The following is an 18406-nucleotide window of genomic DNA, read 5'->3' as shown; positions in this document are numbered from 1 at the left end:
GCTGGAGACATATGTATTGTACAAATATATACTTGCATACATATGTGAAGCCGCACTCGCAAATGCTGAATCAAAATGAATTGCTGTCAATTACTACGAAAGAGAAATTCTTTTAAATCCGTTTAAGCTTTCAATTGCGAAAGTAGCTCAACTCCTAAGTCACTAATGCTCAAACTTGACTCTCCAGTCTCGACCATGTCTTTGACTAATTAGTGCTCGAAAGCCAACTGATAGACAGAAGCATCTAATGATTATTACCAAGCATTTAACAGTATAAAGATTGCAGTCGCAATCGCAATCAGAGTCGACACAAGTAGGTTGCTATATATGGAACACCTGCTTCAATCTGATATTTGCAATCTAAATAAAATTAATTACAAATTTTACAATCGTCATTTAAAATACCATGATTTAATGATGAAACAAGTAAGAAAGTTACATTCATGTGTGAGATTCTGGTATCCACTTTCAATAAAAACAGAACAAAGCGAAATTATTCTTAAAATACCCCAAAATACTATACCAAAAAATACCATGATATATCGAGAGATATATTTATACCATAGACTACAAAATATACCAGACTATCGACAAAATCAGCTAAGTCCCGAATGCATCGGCAGTTTTTGGCATATGACATTATTTCTTAAATACCTTTTACAATTTTTATGCGATCGCAACCAAATTTTTAGATATTATAAATATTTCAAAACTGTGCATGCTATTCGATTTTTTTAAGTTGCAGAAAGTGGAAGTGGAAGTAACAGAAATCTAAACAAACTTGATCGTGCGGTCGAAAATTGTAGCTCTACCTCGTATAGTCTCTGAGTTCTTTGTGTTCATACAAACAGTCATACAGACGGACAGTAAGACAGACGGTATGGTTATATTATCTCAGCTTTTATCACTAATCAAGGATATAGATGGGTTTTGGAATGTTTCCTTCTGCCTGTTACCTACATATATTTCAAGTAGCCACAATGTTATAACTTTGTGCCGACAGGAAATGTTTGAAACAGGCATCTCTGGCCCTTTAAAGTATATATATTCTTGATCAGCGTCAACAGCCGAAACGATCTAGTCATGTCCGTCCGTGTGTCTTCTGTATGAAAAACTTAATTTCAGAGAGATAGAGCTTTACATTTATTACGACATCATTTGTTATGTTTGTTTCAAATTTTTGTCACACCCACTTTCGTCCTCATAAATCGACAAAACTCGAACAGCAAGCGTAATTTTAAAGCTGGAGTTGCGAATTTTTGAATTTACAATAATAACTATAGTCTTTGTGATGGCTGTAGCTTTCTTACTTGTTCTTATATCAGCAATGTTGATTTGTAAAGCAAAATACAAATAACCAAAATTACTCGTAATTTAAGTACTTTAATTTATATAAGTATTAGATTATTTTCGGTCGAGAGCATTCCTGCAACAATATCGATTGCCCAAATGAACCTAATAAAACCGGTTAGCTGCTTGTATGTATTACTTTTCTGTTAATCGCACAAAATACTCAATTCAATTGTCGCAAAGATAATCACAATCTCAAAAGTTGAGACAAAGACAACAAGAGTTACAAAAACATCAGCACGGTCATAAGCAATTAAAATAAGTGCCAGACATATAGTACGTATGCACGAATATAGTATGTACATGAGTATAACAATAAATACCAGAAGTAGCAGTACTTAACAAAAAGTAAGAATTGTTTTCTCTGCGGCAAATCACACTCACCGTCATACGTAAAATTTGTTGATCATCAAGTGACTTATACGGCACAGTAGCACGAATCCTCAACACCCGTAAAAGAATCATAACTTTTTTATTACTTAAGATAATTTAATAATATCCCTTACAATGAATCAATAAATTGTTAAATATCTTCTACAATTTTTATCTGCTGGCAAAAATAAATAATGTTGGTATAAGCGTATGAACCAAAAATCAAAGCTCTAACTTTAAAATATCACATGCTATTTGTTTTTTTCAAATTAAGTGCGCCGAAGTGGGCGTGGCAAAAATTTAAGACAAACTTCATCCGCGTGCAAAAATAGCGAGTGCTGTCGCAAACAATTTTATCTCTATCTCTTATAGTCTCTGTGATCTAGGTGTTTGTCTCGGCTGTTAACGCTGACTATGAATATATACATATATACATATACATAGTTTATAAGGTCGGAGATACCTCCTGGCTGTTACATACATTTCCTGCCGGCACAAAGTTATAATACACTTCTACCCTATGGGTAGCGGGTATAAAAAATTATTTTTTTCCTTGGCATCCGGCGTTTGCAAAGTGCTTACTGGGGTATGTGAACTCTTACGGAAAAGTCCCGCAAAGTAGAGGGTACTATTTTTTGGGTCCGTAATAAATGTAAATATCAGACAGAAGGAGGCATCTCTGATTCTACAAAGTTGATATATTGTTGAACTGCCGGGATGATAAACCCATATCCATATGTCTCATGAAATACTGTATTTTAAGGACTATAATTTTCTTATTGCTGCACCGCAGATCAAGTTAGTTTTACCATTTAAAAAAACCGCATAGCGAGTATAATTTTTAAGCTAGAGTAGTGGTTAAATTTATTTTAGTTTATTGCAGTTGACAATCTAGTATATTTTTACTCAACATTTGAAATGTAGTAGAATTTGAAGAATACATTTTCGGTTTATTAATTTGATATATTATATTTTAAGAATAATATCTCACTGTTATGCTTTTTTATGAAAATGGTAGCGGGTATCTCACAGTAGAGCACACTCAACTGAAGCGTTCTTCCTTATTTCTCTTGTTTTGGTACACACATTCTCAAAAGTCGTTAATCGGGCACGATTATGGCAACGGTTTCTCTCTGCATTTCAATTTTGAATAGTTGAGCTCTATAGAAAATTTCATAAATTAAAAATAAATAACTTTAAATTCTTAATATACCAATTGTAATAAATAGTCTTAAATGATAAATACAAGAGAAAAATGTGTGTTGTTTCGTATTAAAGTGAATTTCGGGTTCACAACTGAAGTTTAATATTTTGAAATCGGTTAGTCTATTTTATTTGAAATACATAGTTCGATAAATTGAGTGTAAGAGAAAATATAAATTGGTTGCTCGATCGCTTTGATCGCTTCGTTTTATATATGTATATGCGGAATACCTTTACAGTCAATTTTAAGAACATTTTGACATATTCGTTTGTGCCACGGTTGTTGCTGGTTGTTATTGATGGAAAACCGAAAACTATGGCTAAAAATGATTCCAGATCAGAGGAGCATTAGCCATATATACAATAAGAGTAGAGTCAACGACAATGAACAACAGGAGCAACAACTGAAACCGCAGGTAGGCAACATTTGTCGGTCAAAATCAAAATCAGGCCCGGTCTTTGTTCTTCCAATTCCGAGAATCATGAACCAGTTATGAAACAAGTCTGCAACATGCACACACATACATAAACCATTGCTCTCAACAGTGGAAAGAGAGAAAACATATTCCAGTGGAAGATAGGTATAGAAGGATAGCGTTCACTGAACGCAATAAAAACTATACCAGGGCCAGTCAAATGCCCACAGCAATGGACAATTGGCAATCATTTTTAGATCTGGCAATCGCCTTTAACCAAGACAGCCTTAAGATTGGCTTGGGTTGTCTCGTTAACTGGCTACACTTGCGTAGCCTAAAATGTTTTATGAGTTAGGCTATGGTTTTAATGCCAATGCATTGGCACCGTGTACCTGCCGTTTAGTAGGAAGATTCAGGTTCTGCCACAACTGCCGAAGAAAGAGCAAGGACTGCAACTTAATTTTTTGCTGTCGCAGGGGATTCACCTATACCCTATATGTCTTTTGAAAAGCTATCCTATACTGTTACGCTTTGATTATTTTACTATAATTGTACAAATATGACTGATTGCCGATTTTTTCATATTTAAATTGTGTACCGCTTTCACTGTCGAGGTTATAAAATTATCTCAAAAGAAATGAAAATACAAACACAAACAGTGAAATACACTATTGTCGAACAGTAGCACCGAGTGAGTTTATTCGTGGTAAAAATTATAAATGGAAAACCAAATAAGGTCATCTAATTTTATTATTTATATTACACTTTTTATACTTACTAAATAAAAATATTTTATGTTTTTAATATTTATAAATAGATAAATAGATAAACAGTTATTAATCCGTTAAAAAAATAACTTTAAAGTAATTTTGCACTGCGTCGCGACAAAAGATCCCAATAGTTTTTATTTCACTGACTGGGTTTTACATAATGCATATGTATATACATAAAGGTATGCAGAAAATACATTTTTAATAATAAAAATTTCACTAAATGTGCCACCATAAAAGGAATTGAGTATTGCTTTTCAAGTGGTCCATATGTTTAACTTTTGGGTGCAACAAAGTCGGGTTGATTTACAAGATCACTAAGCGGTTGGCATTTGTACCGCTATACATTCGGTAGATGGACATTGAACTGTAAAAATGTTACGACAACCGAAAACATAGAAATCCGTTTACTTTGTACTAAATGGTATATTGCAATGCCCGAATAAATTATATTTATATGTATTCTGTTATTATGGTATAATGCGGAAGTCACTGACGACCACAATTGACTGCAGTGGAAGCTATCTTCGCTTCCATATGGGCTTATCATTTGTTAAATACTTCTACCCATACAGTAGAAGGTATTATGATTCAGGAAAATGAATGTAACAGGCAGAGATAGGTATCGCCGACCCTATAAAGTATATATATATTCAGGATGAACAGGCAAGGCGATATAGCCATGTCCTTCTATCCGTCTGGTTGTCTATCCGTATGAACACCTAGATTATATAATTCAGAGACCTAGAGATATAATTTTCAACATCACTTGCTATTTTTGCAAGCAGATCAAGTTTATTTCAATTTTTTCCACTTCCACTTCCACCACCGCAATTCGAATAACAAGCTTAGTTTTGAAGCTAGATTTTCTGTAGTATTCTGCAGTATTTTTGATTTCTGAAAATGTGGATGCAATCAGATAATAATTGTAGAACTTATTTAGGAAATACTTTTGTATGTCACAAAACGGGGTTTGTTTCTTTAGCTCACAATCGGATATATTTAATACTTTATGGTAAATTTAATATATAGAACTATATCGATATACCAAAGTTAGCCCTCGGTAAATTTTAATATTTTTGGTACATTTGTATAATATGGGTTTATTAAAAAATTTAATCTCATAGTCGACCACACTCGACAACAGCATTCTTCGAGTTAGTTACATAGCATCTGATTTGTGATGCGAGTTCCTTCATGATTGCTATTTGCATTTACAAAAAACATCAAAAATGTACAGCCTGTGTAAATATTTTTCTTTTTTGTTTTCATTCAAAAGAAAGCAACAACAACAACGGCAACCAAATTTAGCTGTTTAATACAAAACATAGCAGTTGGCAGAACTTGTCACAGTTTCCATTAGATCATCGCTGAATTTGCTTATGCTCGCAAATTCGATATTTTTATACCATGCTTCAAAACATTGCTTCACATCACCTAAAAGATAAAATCGGACCTCGTTATGAGATCTTAGAAATGTGCGTCGGAAGCTGTCACTGGTAGTCAATTAACTTCATCAGCATCTTACAGCGAACGAAAGTTTTGCAGGTGGATGCATAGCAGAGGAAACTTTCCTTGCCATAATTTTGAGATAAGCAACGCGAAAATGGCGAAGCGAATCATGGCAGGGTGCAGCAGGAAAGGTGGAATGTATGACTATTGACTTCGCAGCATGGTAAAATATACAGAAAGAATAAATACCCGAGGCGTGACCCACTTTCGAGAGGCAACAACACGCCTAAGACTCTATTTAAGCAACAGTGCCACAGCTAAAGCAGCAGCAACAGCAACAGCAACTTTTCAGGCACATTAGCGGGCAACAGCAGCCAAACTTATCGACAACATTCATTGAAAGTTGACTAACCACTTGCCAGCTACTTTTGGCAAGAACTCTTTGTGAACTCTACTCTCGGAGGTTTGCTTAGCCTTTGTTATTTTCAACAATAACATTACAAATACAAATGGTGTATATATATACAATAAGATTTACAATTCTACCTATTGATTTACATCTTCTATAAGATTTACATCTACCCTCATATGTAGTATTATATTTAAATATGTGTATTCGTAAGAAATTAAAATGAAGCAACTTTTCGCCTCACAAATCAAAATCGACATTTTTAATCTATAGTCACAATTTTTGGTAGATAACTAGAAATTGTAGGTTATTTAAGAAATATTTTTGTATGGTGAAAAACTGCAATACTGCAAGGACTTAGGTGCTTTGGCTATAATTTGGTATATTTATAGAATATGGTTTTATTAAAAATGGGTTGCGGGTATCCAACAGTCCAGCATACTCAAATGTTACTTGTTTTTTATTAAATCTCTTTTATGAATAAGGATATGTAATTTTAAGGAATGCCATTTAAAAAACCATTTAATGACAATTGACAAGTAAAACGAAGAATTAATACTAGTTTTATGATTTCAGTTTACTCATAATCTTCCTTTTTTACTTCGATTTATTTTTAGTCCGATTATATTTACTAATCCAATTTATTTCTTTTACCTAAATTGCTCTGACAAATCATTGAATAAAAGAGTCAAAAATAAGGAAATAAATTATATATTTTGTAAATGATTGACTCATTGCAGCTGACGGACGAAGTAGTGCGAAAGAAGTCAGAATACCAAAAGCATCTGGAAGGTTATAAGACGTTGCGCACACGTTTCGAGGAACACTACATAAAAGGTATGTGAGCACATTTATTGTCTTGGCATTTGAATCATTTCACCTTCATTACAGCACCTGGTCGAAGTGGTCGCAAGCTGGACGATGTGCGGGATAAGTACCAAAAGGCCTGCCGTAAATTGCATCTGACACACAATGAATATGTGCTTTCCATTACGGAGGCCATTGAAGTCGAGAAAGATTTCCGCACAGTGCTGCTACCAGGCCTACTTGAGCATCAACAATCTGTCCAGGAAAGCTTCATACTCCTGTGGAGAAATATATTATTGGAAGCGGCACAGCATGGCGATCTGACTGCTGATAAATATAAAGAGATCCAGAAACGCATTGACACCGTGATAGGCGGTATCAATCCGACCGAGGAGTATGCAGAGTTCACTGAAAAACACAAGTTAGTTAAACAGTTCTAAAATTCAAACAAGTAAGAAAGCTACTGTCGAGTGTACTCGACTGTGAGATACCCACTATCCATCTTCAATAAAAGCAAAACATTGCGCACATCTGGATATCTACCCTACGGATAGCGGGTATAAAATTTGTTTTAGTATATTCCATTTGTTTGTATAGAATTTAGATCTTAATTCATTAGTGACTGCATCATTTCAGTCATTGATTTATAGAATACTAAGTATTTCAACTCATATCAACTATAAGTCAAATTCCTTCAATATTTTGTCTAGAACATCACCAACAACGCCGTTGCAATTTCAATTCGACGAGTCATTAATCGAAGATATACCTGGCAAACTGACCGCTAGCACTCTGACAGTTGACAATCTGACAGTTGATTGGCTACGAACTCGACTAACGGAACTGGAATTGGCGGTGAAGGAATGCCAGGAGCGGCAATTGAAGGTGATTGAGCATGTGAATGGTGGCTCCCCGGTGGCCAATGGAAGCGTCATTTCCAATGGTAGCATGGCATCTAATGGCATTCAGTCCAACAAGGATAGTCAGAAGTATATACAACCAAAATCATAAATAAAATTGGTCATTATAAAATATCATTCATCCTTGCAGTCGACAATCAAAAGACCTCAATGCACTGCGTTGTCAGGAAAAGCAGAAACAAAAACTAGTGGACATGATCAAGTTTTCATTGAACGAAGTCGGCTGTGAGGAGCTACCGTCTGGTTGCGATGATCACCTTTCGTTAGAACACAACTTTATCGATCATGGCTTCAATAACGAACAACAGGTAGGTGTTGTATCTCGTACTTATCTTGGGATCTGGTTAGCGTTAAGACGCATCGGTTTTGGGTCAACTAACCGTAATACGTTTATCGAATTATACTCTTATTTCCGTATCACCCCATGCACACAAATACATAATCTCACAATTATATCTGAATTGGAATGCAGCAACAGCGCTCCAATTCCACTAGCTCCCCAGGCATGGGAATTATGAATGAACTGATGCGTAGAGGTGGAGTTCTCACTCTGCTGCGAGGACGTGGTCGTCACTTCAAGCGTAAGTCGACACCTCAGCCAACGACACCCATGTCAAGATCACGACATGGCAGATACTCGAAGCTGCAACCGCGATCACAAAGCCTAGGATCGCTTTCGGTAATTAAGGATGTGCGACGTTACGAAACCATTACTAACCCCCTGCGTTTGGCTGCCAGCGTACACTATCTCGGCGAGGAGATTGTGTTTAGCTCGATGCCGTTACCTCCGTTACGTCGCACGCAATGTTCTATGTTGTGTTTGGGGGAGGACGAAAAGCTTCCGGAATCGTTGCCAGCGTTCTTACCCGATATTGCTCCCGCCTCCGTCTCCATTTATTCCACATGTGCTTCCAATATCATAGCTTTAAGCCCGCTCAGCGCTTCAGTTTCTGTCATTACTAATACTAACAATGATCACCTTTATTCGGAATTGGAGACTAGAAAACCCAGCAATGGCGATTCGGACAGCATTATTAGCGCAGAAGAGTTAGCATATAAAAGTGTGCAAGTAAAAATCGAAATCAATAACTTGGATGCTATTGACGACAGTTCAGTGCCTCAAAGTTCCATTGACGCACATCTGGACAAGATTGATGAGCTGAATAGGGTGCTGGATGATCGCTACAAACGCAATATACACCCGCTATCTCACAACGATGTGAATAACATAGAAAGTGCCGATGAAACTCAATTACCAACTCGCTCGACACACGACGTTGCTGATTGCCAAACTAAACGTAGCTCCAGCTCTAGCTCGGAATGGCCTTTACATCTTAGCCCTAAGGAAAGCGGCCAGACCAAAAAACGCTCATTATCTTTTACTCAAAAATCAATCAATAACATACTTAGTAACATAAAGGAATTTTCCAAAAGTCCACTGACACGCATGACTAAGAATCCGATTCTTAGTGAGGAACCAAATGTGCCAAAGATACACCCTGATAAGGCAGCCAATTCGCAGTTTGCGAACAGCATCGAGAGTCCAACTCAACACACTGCTCACAACAATAATAATATTAATATCATTCCCAATCCCTGTCAGTCGACAATCATCACCAGCACCACCGCGACAACCTTAACAACATCAACAACAACATCCAGTAAGACGCCGTCCAAGGAAATATCAAGTCTGAAATTTAAAGTGCCAAAAATACAAAAGCAATCGAAAGCCATTCGGAATACATTTCGTAGCAAGTTACTCAACTTTCAGTTGAAACGTTCCAAGCCCTGTAAACAGTGCACGAAGCGACGTCGCATTCATCCCAGCAGGAGTGTATTTGACTTCTCTAAGCAATTTGAAGCAGATCCTACGGCACAGAGCGATCAAGACCAATTTTGTAGCTGTCCGCCACCGTCGGCAAAAGCGGGTGCAATGGGAATATTGGGCCAGAACATTGAGGCATTTGCGATGCACAGCTCTGAGAATCTAAATGATAATGACGAGGACAACGACGGTAGCAGCAGCGATGATATGCTCAGCATTAAAGACCATTGTTATTGCGTGCCCAGTTTGGCAGCAAGTGTGAGTAATGCACTCGATTCTTTTCCGTCAACGAAAATCTCTTCAGTAAAGTATTTAAAAACGAACACATGAACACACATATGAACATCAAGATGGCGCTATCTCATCACAACAGCGCCTATCGTTTGCATAGCTCCACACTCTGTATGCTGCTGACTGTGCTTTGCATGTTCATATTTGCTCAATTTCTGTCTAGCTTCCACATTCAATATTGAACGCATAAAAAACTCTTGAAAATTCAGAAATAAAACTCAGGGCGCTAGCAGTAACACGTGAAATTCAGCGAGATGTGATCATATAGTTTCATAGTTTAACAGTTTGAGTAACCCTTAACAAGAAGCCTTAACTGAAAACTGTTATCCTAAAATTTGTTTTTAGATATAAACATATATGTTATGTTACAGGGATAGGATAAACACATGAATAATTGGAAAGCTTGTCATGCACACCTCTAATAATTTAGAGGTAAATTTCAAAGCTGTAGTGAATTCGAGTTTCTTCTGGAATCAATGCTGCAATAAAGCTGTGTTGAGCGCTATCAATTTATTAATGCACTAATTTCAGTGATACGCTTTCAATAGTTAAAATTTTGGTTTATTGGGTAATTGAAAATAATCTTTTAATTATTATGTACTTTTGTTTATTTGTTTAAAATGTAATATTTCTTAAACTACCCATAGCTAAATTTATCAACACAGACATATATGCATTCAATGTGTTACGAGAGAGAATTTTAAGATTAACACACAAAAAGAGAGGAGGCCAAGTTCTTTCCCAATGTGCAAGATATTTCATTCAGTTCTCTGAGAATGCTTGCCTGGCCAAGATGATAAAAGGCAGACCACACTTTTTTTTTAATATTCTGTGACTTTTTGTGAAAAGTGGATCATAATTGATGTCTAATATAAATAGTACGCAATTTTACCATTGCCTCGAGAATTCCGTAATTTGTTGAGTATCACATTTAGTTCTCCCGATGAGTAGTCAGAGTACGAGTACTTCTGGGCAGAGCAGCAATTGTTGCAGTAGCAGTCGCTATGGCAATTGCTCAGCCGATTGTGGCATCTTTGACGGCATATTATTTTCCGGTCACCCCATACCGCCAGCCAGAAGAAAGCGTCCAAAATCGAAATTAGTTGTGAGTCACTCGCAGGGACCTTGAATATCTATCATATATGTAGATTCAATATTAATGTAGTAATATATTTTAATTTTAATTTTATGCACTTTGTATTTGATTTTTATTTCTGTATATGTTTTTTGGAGATCGCTTATTGGATATAGTATACTAACCTGCACGTTCGCCAACAAGATTTCCGTCTACATATTTCCATTTATTAAATGCTTACGGGGATGCGAATGTAAAAAGAAAGTGGAAAGATAAATAGATATAGCAAGCTAAGCATTTGATTTGTTGTGGGCATGTTTTGTATTAATCTGCTGCATAAAATCTGGTCATAGTACCAAATATGATCAATTATTAATTTTTACACACGCGATACTTGCAGATTTCACTTTCTACAAATCGTCCGCTTTACGAAGAGGAATGGTTTCACGGCGTCCTGCCGCGCGAGGAAGTGGTACGTCTCTTAAATATCGACGGTGATTTTCTAGTACGTGAGACTATACGAAACGAGGAGAGCCAAATCGTTTTGAGTGTTTGCTGGAATGGTCACAAGCATTTCATAGTGCAGACCACGGGCGATGGACACTTTCGCTTTGAAGGGCCACCCTTTCCCAGCATACAGGAACTGATCATGCATCAGTTTCACTCCGAGCTGCCAGTCACAGTCAAATCCGGTGCTATTCTCCGCCGTCCAGTTTGTCGCGAGTGCTGGGAGCTTAGCAACGATGATGTGGCACTTCTTGAAAAGATCGGCAGGGTAATTTGACCAAAATTAGTGATAACCACTTGCTATCAATCAATATTTACAATCTGCGATTCTTAAAGGGTAACTTCGGCGACGTATACAAAGCCAAGCTAAAGTCTACCAAACAGGATGTCGCTGTAAAAAACCTGCCGAATGACACTACCAGATGAACAGAAGCGAAAATTCTTACAAGAGGGTCGCATCCTAAAACAGTATGATCATCCAAACATTGTCAAGCTTATTGGAATTTGCGTCCAAAAGCAACCGATTATGATTGTCATGGAATTAGTGCCGGGTAAGTCGATAATATTATTTAAGTAAGAAACAGTGAGATGTCCGGAACCCATTTTAAATAAAAGCAAAACAGTGCTGTGCTTTTCTTGAAATATTACAAATAAATGTACATACATTCTAAAAAAAATATCGAAGACAATATATAATATGTATGTTAGATGTATGTTAGATATACTATTCCTTTCAAAATATACCATAGAGTAGAAAATATACCAGATTGACTCAAGCAGCCGGTTTAGGCCTTACAATTTTTCCCTGATGGCAATAAATACAGTAGTTACCCAAAACTACACATTTTTTCGATTTGAGGGTCGTGGCAGAAATTTAAAAGAAACTTGATCTCCGTGCAAAAAGAACAAGTATCATAAAAAAAAAAATTATAGCTATTTTAGCCGGACATGCGTACACCCAGAAAACTTAAAACCTTATGCAGTTACTATACGAATTATTGATTTAAAGTCTTAAACAAAAAAAAAAAACATTCATTTCAGGTGGGTCCTTGCTTAATTATCTACGCAAAAACTCTAATGGACTCTCCACACGTCAACAGATGGGCATGTGTCGTGATGCTGCGGCAGGTAAGACATCCAGAAGACATAATATATTTATACAAAGTTGTCAAAACTAATTGTTTATAGGCATGCGATATCTTGAGTCAAAGAACTGTATACATCGAGATCTGGCTGCTCGAAATTGTCTTGTTGACTTTGAGCATACCGTTAAAATTTCAGATTTTGGCATGTCTCGCGAGGAGGAAGAATACATTGGTTAGTAGCTGAGTAACAAGATTAATTTAAGAAAGCATTTATTAATTTTTATTTTTACTCAAAATAGTCTCCGATGGCATGAAACAAATACCTGTTAAGTGGACTGCCCCCGAAGCTCTTAATTTTGGCAAATATACTTCGCTTTGTGATGTCTGGTCATACGGTATTCTGATGTGGGAAATATTCTCTAAAGGCGATACACCCTATTCAGGAATGAGCAATTCACGTGCCAGAGAACGTATCGATACAGGTAGAGTATTAAATAATAATAAAAAATAACGACTTGGATCTGACAGAACCAGTTTTTCCGACTTAAAGATATAAGCATACAACATACGAATGTACGACATATAATATATACTAAATTCTGAAATATACATTTATATAGTATATTGATATGGTAATACATTCAAAATATACCATAAAGTGCAAAATATATCTGATTTGAGGAAACTTTGAAACAAACTTGATATGCGCAAAAAAAGCAAGTGCTGCTCAAACAAAATTATAGTTTCTGAGAATTATGTGCGGGCAGACAGATATTATAAAATATAGTTTTGCCCATCTGTCCGTATTACTACCTTGACATCAAAGATTATAAACTAAACTTCTTGTCAATACTTTCAGGTTATCGTATGCCAACACCAGAAAATACACCACCAGAGATGTATCGGCTGATGCTTAAATGCTGGGCCGCTGATGTTGAATCTCGTCCCCATTTTGACGAGATCTACAATGTTGTTGATGCGCTAATCTTGCGTTTGGAAAACAGTCATTAAGAAAGCACATTAGATAAATAGGGGAGATTGCAATGTGTTTAAAAATCTACTATATTTTCTAAAACATACTCAATGCAGTTTTTATAGAGTGCTTTTAAAGTACGAGTATGTCACTCCATTTAGAATTTAAAAACGAGACGCCTGTATTTATAAAATACAATAATTTATAATATACTATAAAAATACTTCGCATCTACGCATATGTTTTTAAAATGTGAAAGAAGTAGAATGATATTTATATAAAAATTAATATGAATATTGAAATATATATTTTATAGTCGTTTAACTGAAGCCCCAATTGTGTGTGTTTAAATGTATTTGTGCGATTTGTATGTGTGTGTGTGTATCTTGTGACGAATGTGCCAAAAATGAGGGAAAATAAGTCCGGAAAACTTTACGAAACTAATAGTGTGCTTGTAATGAACTATTTATCTTAAGTTCATAAATATATTTATAAAATTAATTCGTTATATTTAGTATCAAAAAAATTGTATATTATTCAGACTATTGACTAATACGTATTGAATTGTATATTTATTCAGCGCTATTTACATTTATACAACATTTTATTTTTACATTTACATTTACAAATAATGTTATATTACACTCAGTTTATGCTCAAAAATTCGCAATCCTTCGAGTTTTGTACAATAAAATCGAACTGATTGATAATAAAATTACTAGAAATGTGTAAACCAAAATGTTTTATACAATGAGTTTTTGGAATATATATTTGAATCAATTAAGTGCCAATGGAACATCAGAGAACTGTACTTTAGAATAGAATTTTTTGAGTTCGTTCTTCAGAGCCAAACTGTGTGCCCAGTCTAAGGTTTCACAGACAACTTTCACCTCCACTGTGTATATATCACGTAACCAGGCTCGCTCATGCATGATATCCTTAATGGAGACTCCAATGCGAACCAGCAGAGTGCATAGATCATTGATGCCACCCGGACGATCACTGACCTCCACATTAAACTTCACCAAACGACCCTCAGCTGCCAGACCACGTTCAAGGCATCGGCCAAAGACAGTAGTGTCTATGTTGCCTCCGCACAGCAGCACAACAACCCTGAAAATGAAAAAAAAAAAAAGCGACCGCTCACATCTTGCCAAGAAGATTGTATCCCTAATGAGATTCACATACTTCTTGCCCTTAAGATCATCCAAATGTCCAGCTAATATTGCAGCCAGTCCTGCTCCGCCAGCGCCTTCAACTACGCATTTCTCCTCTTCTACTAGTCGTAAGATGGCCACAGCTATCCATTCCTCCTTAACAATCACCATTCGATCAATTAATGGCAGTGCTGTTACAAAAGCATTAACTCCCACCTTGGGAACTGCTAGACCATCGGCTAAAGTGTTTTTGATGGGCGTGGTAATCGGTCCCTTGTTTTCGATGGCTTTTGAAAAGCTGGCACATTTCTCCGATTCCACACCCTACAGTAAAGGAATGAATAAACAGTGCCCATGATGAACCATACACTTACAATTATCTTTGTCTTTGGAGATAGCGCCTTCACTGCAGTAGCTATGCCAGCTATTAGTCCACCTCCGCCGACTGGCACAACAACTGCATCTGGTTCCGGAACTTGTTCAAGTATTTCCAATCCAATTGTACCCTGTCCTGCCATAATATGCGGATGATCATACCCATTAACGTACAACAACTGCTCATCCTCAGACATGCGCATTGCCAGAGATTTTGCCTCCCCCATATCCTGGCCCTCGACTATTACCCTCGCCTTATAGTTCCGGCACTTCTGTATCTTCATAATGGGCGCCGCCGTTGGCATAACCACAGTGACTGGTATTGACAATTTCCAGCCATGGTAACTCAATGCCAATGCGTGGTTTCCCAAGGAAGCACTGATTACTCCTTTCCGTTTCTGCTCGTCCGTCAGGCTAAGAAGTGCGTATCTTGCTCCGCGTTCCTTAAAACTGAAACACAAATTTGAAGACGCTGATCACTAATCTACGAGGTCTCAGGTTTCTTATCTTCCAAATTTACACAGCGAAAACTCGTGCACTACGATTTGAATAATAGTACACTCAATGTCAGTATACCAAAAAGTATTTTCTATGAAGTGTTTTCTACCCTATGATAGAAGAAGGCAGCAATTTGAATTGAATCGATCCCATATCAGTCTTACATCCCAAGTCATGACTTTACGTTGGCCCTCGTTGCTGTAAAGTCCTGTCTAGAAATTTCCTGCAGACAACGTGTTAGGCATTCACAAAGTCATGACAAATTTTAAAATTAATACTCATAACATACGTGTATCGAGTAATCATAATCTTATCAGACCAATCATATTGTATTTAACCGACTGTAATAATCTCCCAACATTTAAAAAATGCGTTTATTACCGGTTTCAAGTAGAAAGCATAAAAAAATAGTAAAAACAAGTAAGAAAGTTACAGTCGAGTATGCTCGACTGTGAGATACCCGCTACCAATTTTGAATAAAAACAAAATATTGCGGTATTTTTTCAATATGTATGCCAAAAAAAATACAAATATACTAAAAATATACCAAACGGTATATTTGTTATATTGATATAGTACCACATTTAAAATATTCCATAAACAGCATAATATACCAGATTGTCGCCCAAAGCAACTAAGACCCCCAGTAAGTAGGCGTTTTTTCCCATACAAAAGTATTTCTTTAATAACTTCCACAATTTTTATCTTCAATTTTTATCGCAATCAAATTTTCAGAAATCATAAATACTATAGTTATTATTGTATACACCGAAATTCGCAGCTGTAGCTTGAAAATTACGCTTGTTATTCGATTTTATTGATTTGCGGGGGCGGAAGTGGGCGTGGCAAAAATTTGAAACAAACTTGGTCTGTGTGCAAACATAACAAGTGCTATCGAAAATTATAGCTCTTCTCTTATAGTCTCTGAGATCTTGGTATTCATACGGACAGACGGACATGGCTAGATCGTCTCGGCTGTTGATGCTGATCAAGAATATATATACTTTATAGGGTCGAGATGCCTCCTTCTACCTGCTACATACATTTCCTGCCGGCACAAAGTTATAATACCCTTCTACCCTATGGGTAGCGGGTATATAAACCGATATGAATAAAAAATTATTCTTTCAGACACATTTTGGGATGCTTTCAAAATTTTTATGATTGAGCAAGCAAGCTACATTCAAATGTACTCAACTGTGAGATACCCTATCCAGCATAAATAGTAGTACTTAGTACTTCAATTCTAGCTAGGCTATGTTAATATTAGAAATGTGAGGAGCTATATAATTAATTATTATTAATTTATTATTATTATTATTATTATTATTATTATTATTATTATTATTATTATTATTATTATTATTATTATTATTATTATTATTATTATTATTATTATTATTATTATTATTATTATTATTATTATTATTATTATTATTATTATTAATCATTAATCATTAATTATTCAGGAAATGCCAAATATCTAAATAAACTTGATACTCATAAGTGTAAATTTACTAAAAACGATTCTCATCTTGTCGATTGACATAAAATCTCATCTCAAAATTCAATTCAAGTACTTTGGACTAACTCGAAAATCCGCATTGAAACGATCCGACTTTGTTCAATAATTCAAATGCAATATTGAATAATACAAAGTTCACATTGGAATAGTCACACTCACTCACAGCCAGCTTTCAAACTCAATTTCTCACTTACCTGCCTGTATATTGTAGAAAATCTTTTTTTAAATATAAATCCATGCCGTAAGACTCCGATGATGTGGACCTCTAAAGACAATTTATTACTATATCGGTCTTATGGTCACATTATTATTATGACTTACCGGACACGGCGTGCGCTCCACGCCCCCCTTTATAAGAAAGGCCGCCGATGTGACATCATGGAAAGAAATGCGTTTCGGATTTTTCGGATCACAAAATGGATCTACTTTCTCCTCTATACCCCCCGAAATATGTCGTGCTTTTCGTGTCCCAACAAGCTGATCCATCTTTCCATCTGATGTAGCGACATTTGTTGTGGCAGAAGCTGGGTCGGAGACTCTCTGTCCATTCTGGGTTTCCACCTTTGAAGGTTGAGGCATCTTTGAACGCGTAAGTTGTTGGGAAGGGCGACAGTATATAACTGCTCACAATATTCTCACTTGAAAACATTTATAAAGCGAATCAATAGAAAATATGACCATAAAACGGCACCTTTTGTGTTGATAGTCTAGGCCTTTATGACATACCGCCTGACCGACTGTTGATAAGAAGCATTTCAGCACCATTCATTAATATAAAAAAACAACGATTAAACTTGATTTTGATTTTCATAACGCTCCTACCGATCAGTTTTGGATTTCGTGGGTATACGCCCATATAGTACATTTATGTATATATTTACACTTACCATATCATTACATAATGGTTGAAGAAAGTATATCAGAAAACAGAACAGAAAATTTTTCTTACCGGAAGAACAATATAACTATATTTGTTTATATTCAAGTAGCTTTTTTTTAAAAAACTTGCGTAATCGATTTTTCAAGTTAGATTATTTTTCTGTTTGGGGAAAAATGACAACAAAAGTATAAATATTAATATATATTTAAAGTTACAATTGTTATTTCATTATTTCGATTCAGAGCAAGTGAACGTGGCAAAAATCAAAAAATGTTTCTGCGTGCAACAATGACAAGTCTTACCAAGTGTTACTGAAACTGCAATCGAGTGGGCTGGTTTTTGAGATATCCGCTACCCATTTTCAATAAAAGCGAAACAGTGTGGCATTATTCTCAAAATTTATCAAATTAATATTCTTAAATCGCAATTTTTAAATTACGCTTGCTATTGTATTTTTTTTCGATTTGGAAGCCAACTTGACCAGCGTGTAACAATAATAAGTGCTATCAAAAATAA

General features: G+C 35.9%; 2 protein-coding genes and 1 long non-coding RNA gene across 3 annotated transcripts in view; 2 read left to right on the top strand and 1 right to left on the bottom strand.

Moving 5' to 3' along the window:
- Positions 1–14068, top strand: part of LOC132785279 (tyrosine-protein kinase Fer) — a 26614-nt gene extending 12546 nt beyond the window's left edge. The window contains 13 exon segments of the mRNA XM_060791294.1: positions 6713–6809; positions 6864–7200; positions 7490–7768; positions 7830–8007; positions 8178–8557; positions 8630–9782; positions 11291–11665; positions 11734–11793; positions 11795–11948; positions 12439–12525; positions 12586–12714; positions 12782–12964; positions 13342–14068. Coding sequence (XP_060647277.1) covers positions 6713–6809; positions 6864–7200; positions 7490–7768; positions 7830–8007; positions 8178–8557; positions 8630–9782; positions 11291–11665; positions 11734–11793; positions 11795–11948; positions 12439–12525; positions 12586–12714; positions 12782–12964; positions 13342–13493 — 3564 coding nt within the window. The 3' untranslated portion in view covers positions 13494–14068.
- On the bottom strand, positions 14009–17589 carry LOC132785272 (L-threonine ammonia-lyase). Its single transcript, XM_060791281.1, has 5 exons — positions 17332–17589; positions 17205–17275; positions 14987–15437; positions 14644–14936; positions 14009–14568 (listed from the first exon to the last, which is right to left on the bottom strand). Exons 1-5 carry the CDS (start codon positions 17587–17589, stop codon positions 14232–14234), a joined length of 1410 nt encoding a protein of 469 aa, XP_060647264.1. The 3' UTR covers positions 14009–14231.
- On the top strand, positions 17469–18406 carry LOC132785280 (uncharacterized). Its single transcript, XR_009632308.1, has 2 exons — positions 17469–17599; positions 18133–18406. It is a non-coding gene; the product is annotated as an uncharacterized LOC132785280 (long non-coding RNA).

Source organism: Drosophila nasuta, chromosome 2R (assembly GCF_023558535.2).
Source record: "Drosophila nasuta strain 15112-1781.00 chromosome 2R, ASM2355853v1, whole genome shotgun sequence".
Lineage (NCBI taxonomy): Eukaryota > Metazoa > Arthropoda > Insecta > Diptera > Drosophilidae > Drosophila > Drosophila nasuta.
Note: the sequence above shows the minus strand (reverse complement) of the source record. Positions and strands in the feature narration are given on the sequence as shown.

Bases quoted from the DNA above. Each gene is read 5' to 3' on its own strand.
- LOC132785272 (XM_060791281.1), bottom strand. From the start codon at position 17,589: ATGCCTCAACCTTCAAAGGTGGAAACCCAGAATGGACAGAGAGTCTCC. The intron at 14,937-14,986 runs GTAAGTGTATGG...CCTTTACTGTAG, and splicing joins CTCCAAAGACAAAGATAATT to GGTGTGGAATCGGAGAAATG. The intron at 14,569-14,643 runs GTATGTGAATCT...TTTCATTTTCAG, and splicing joins GATGATCTTAAGGGCAAGAA to GGTTGTTGTGCTGCTGTGCG.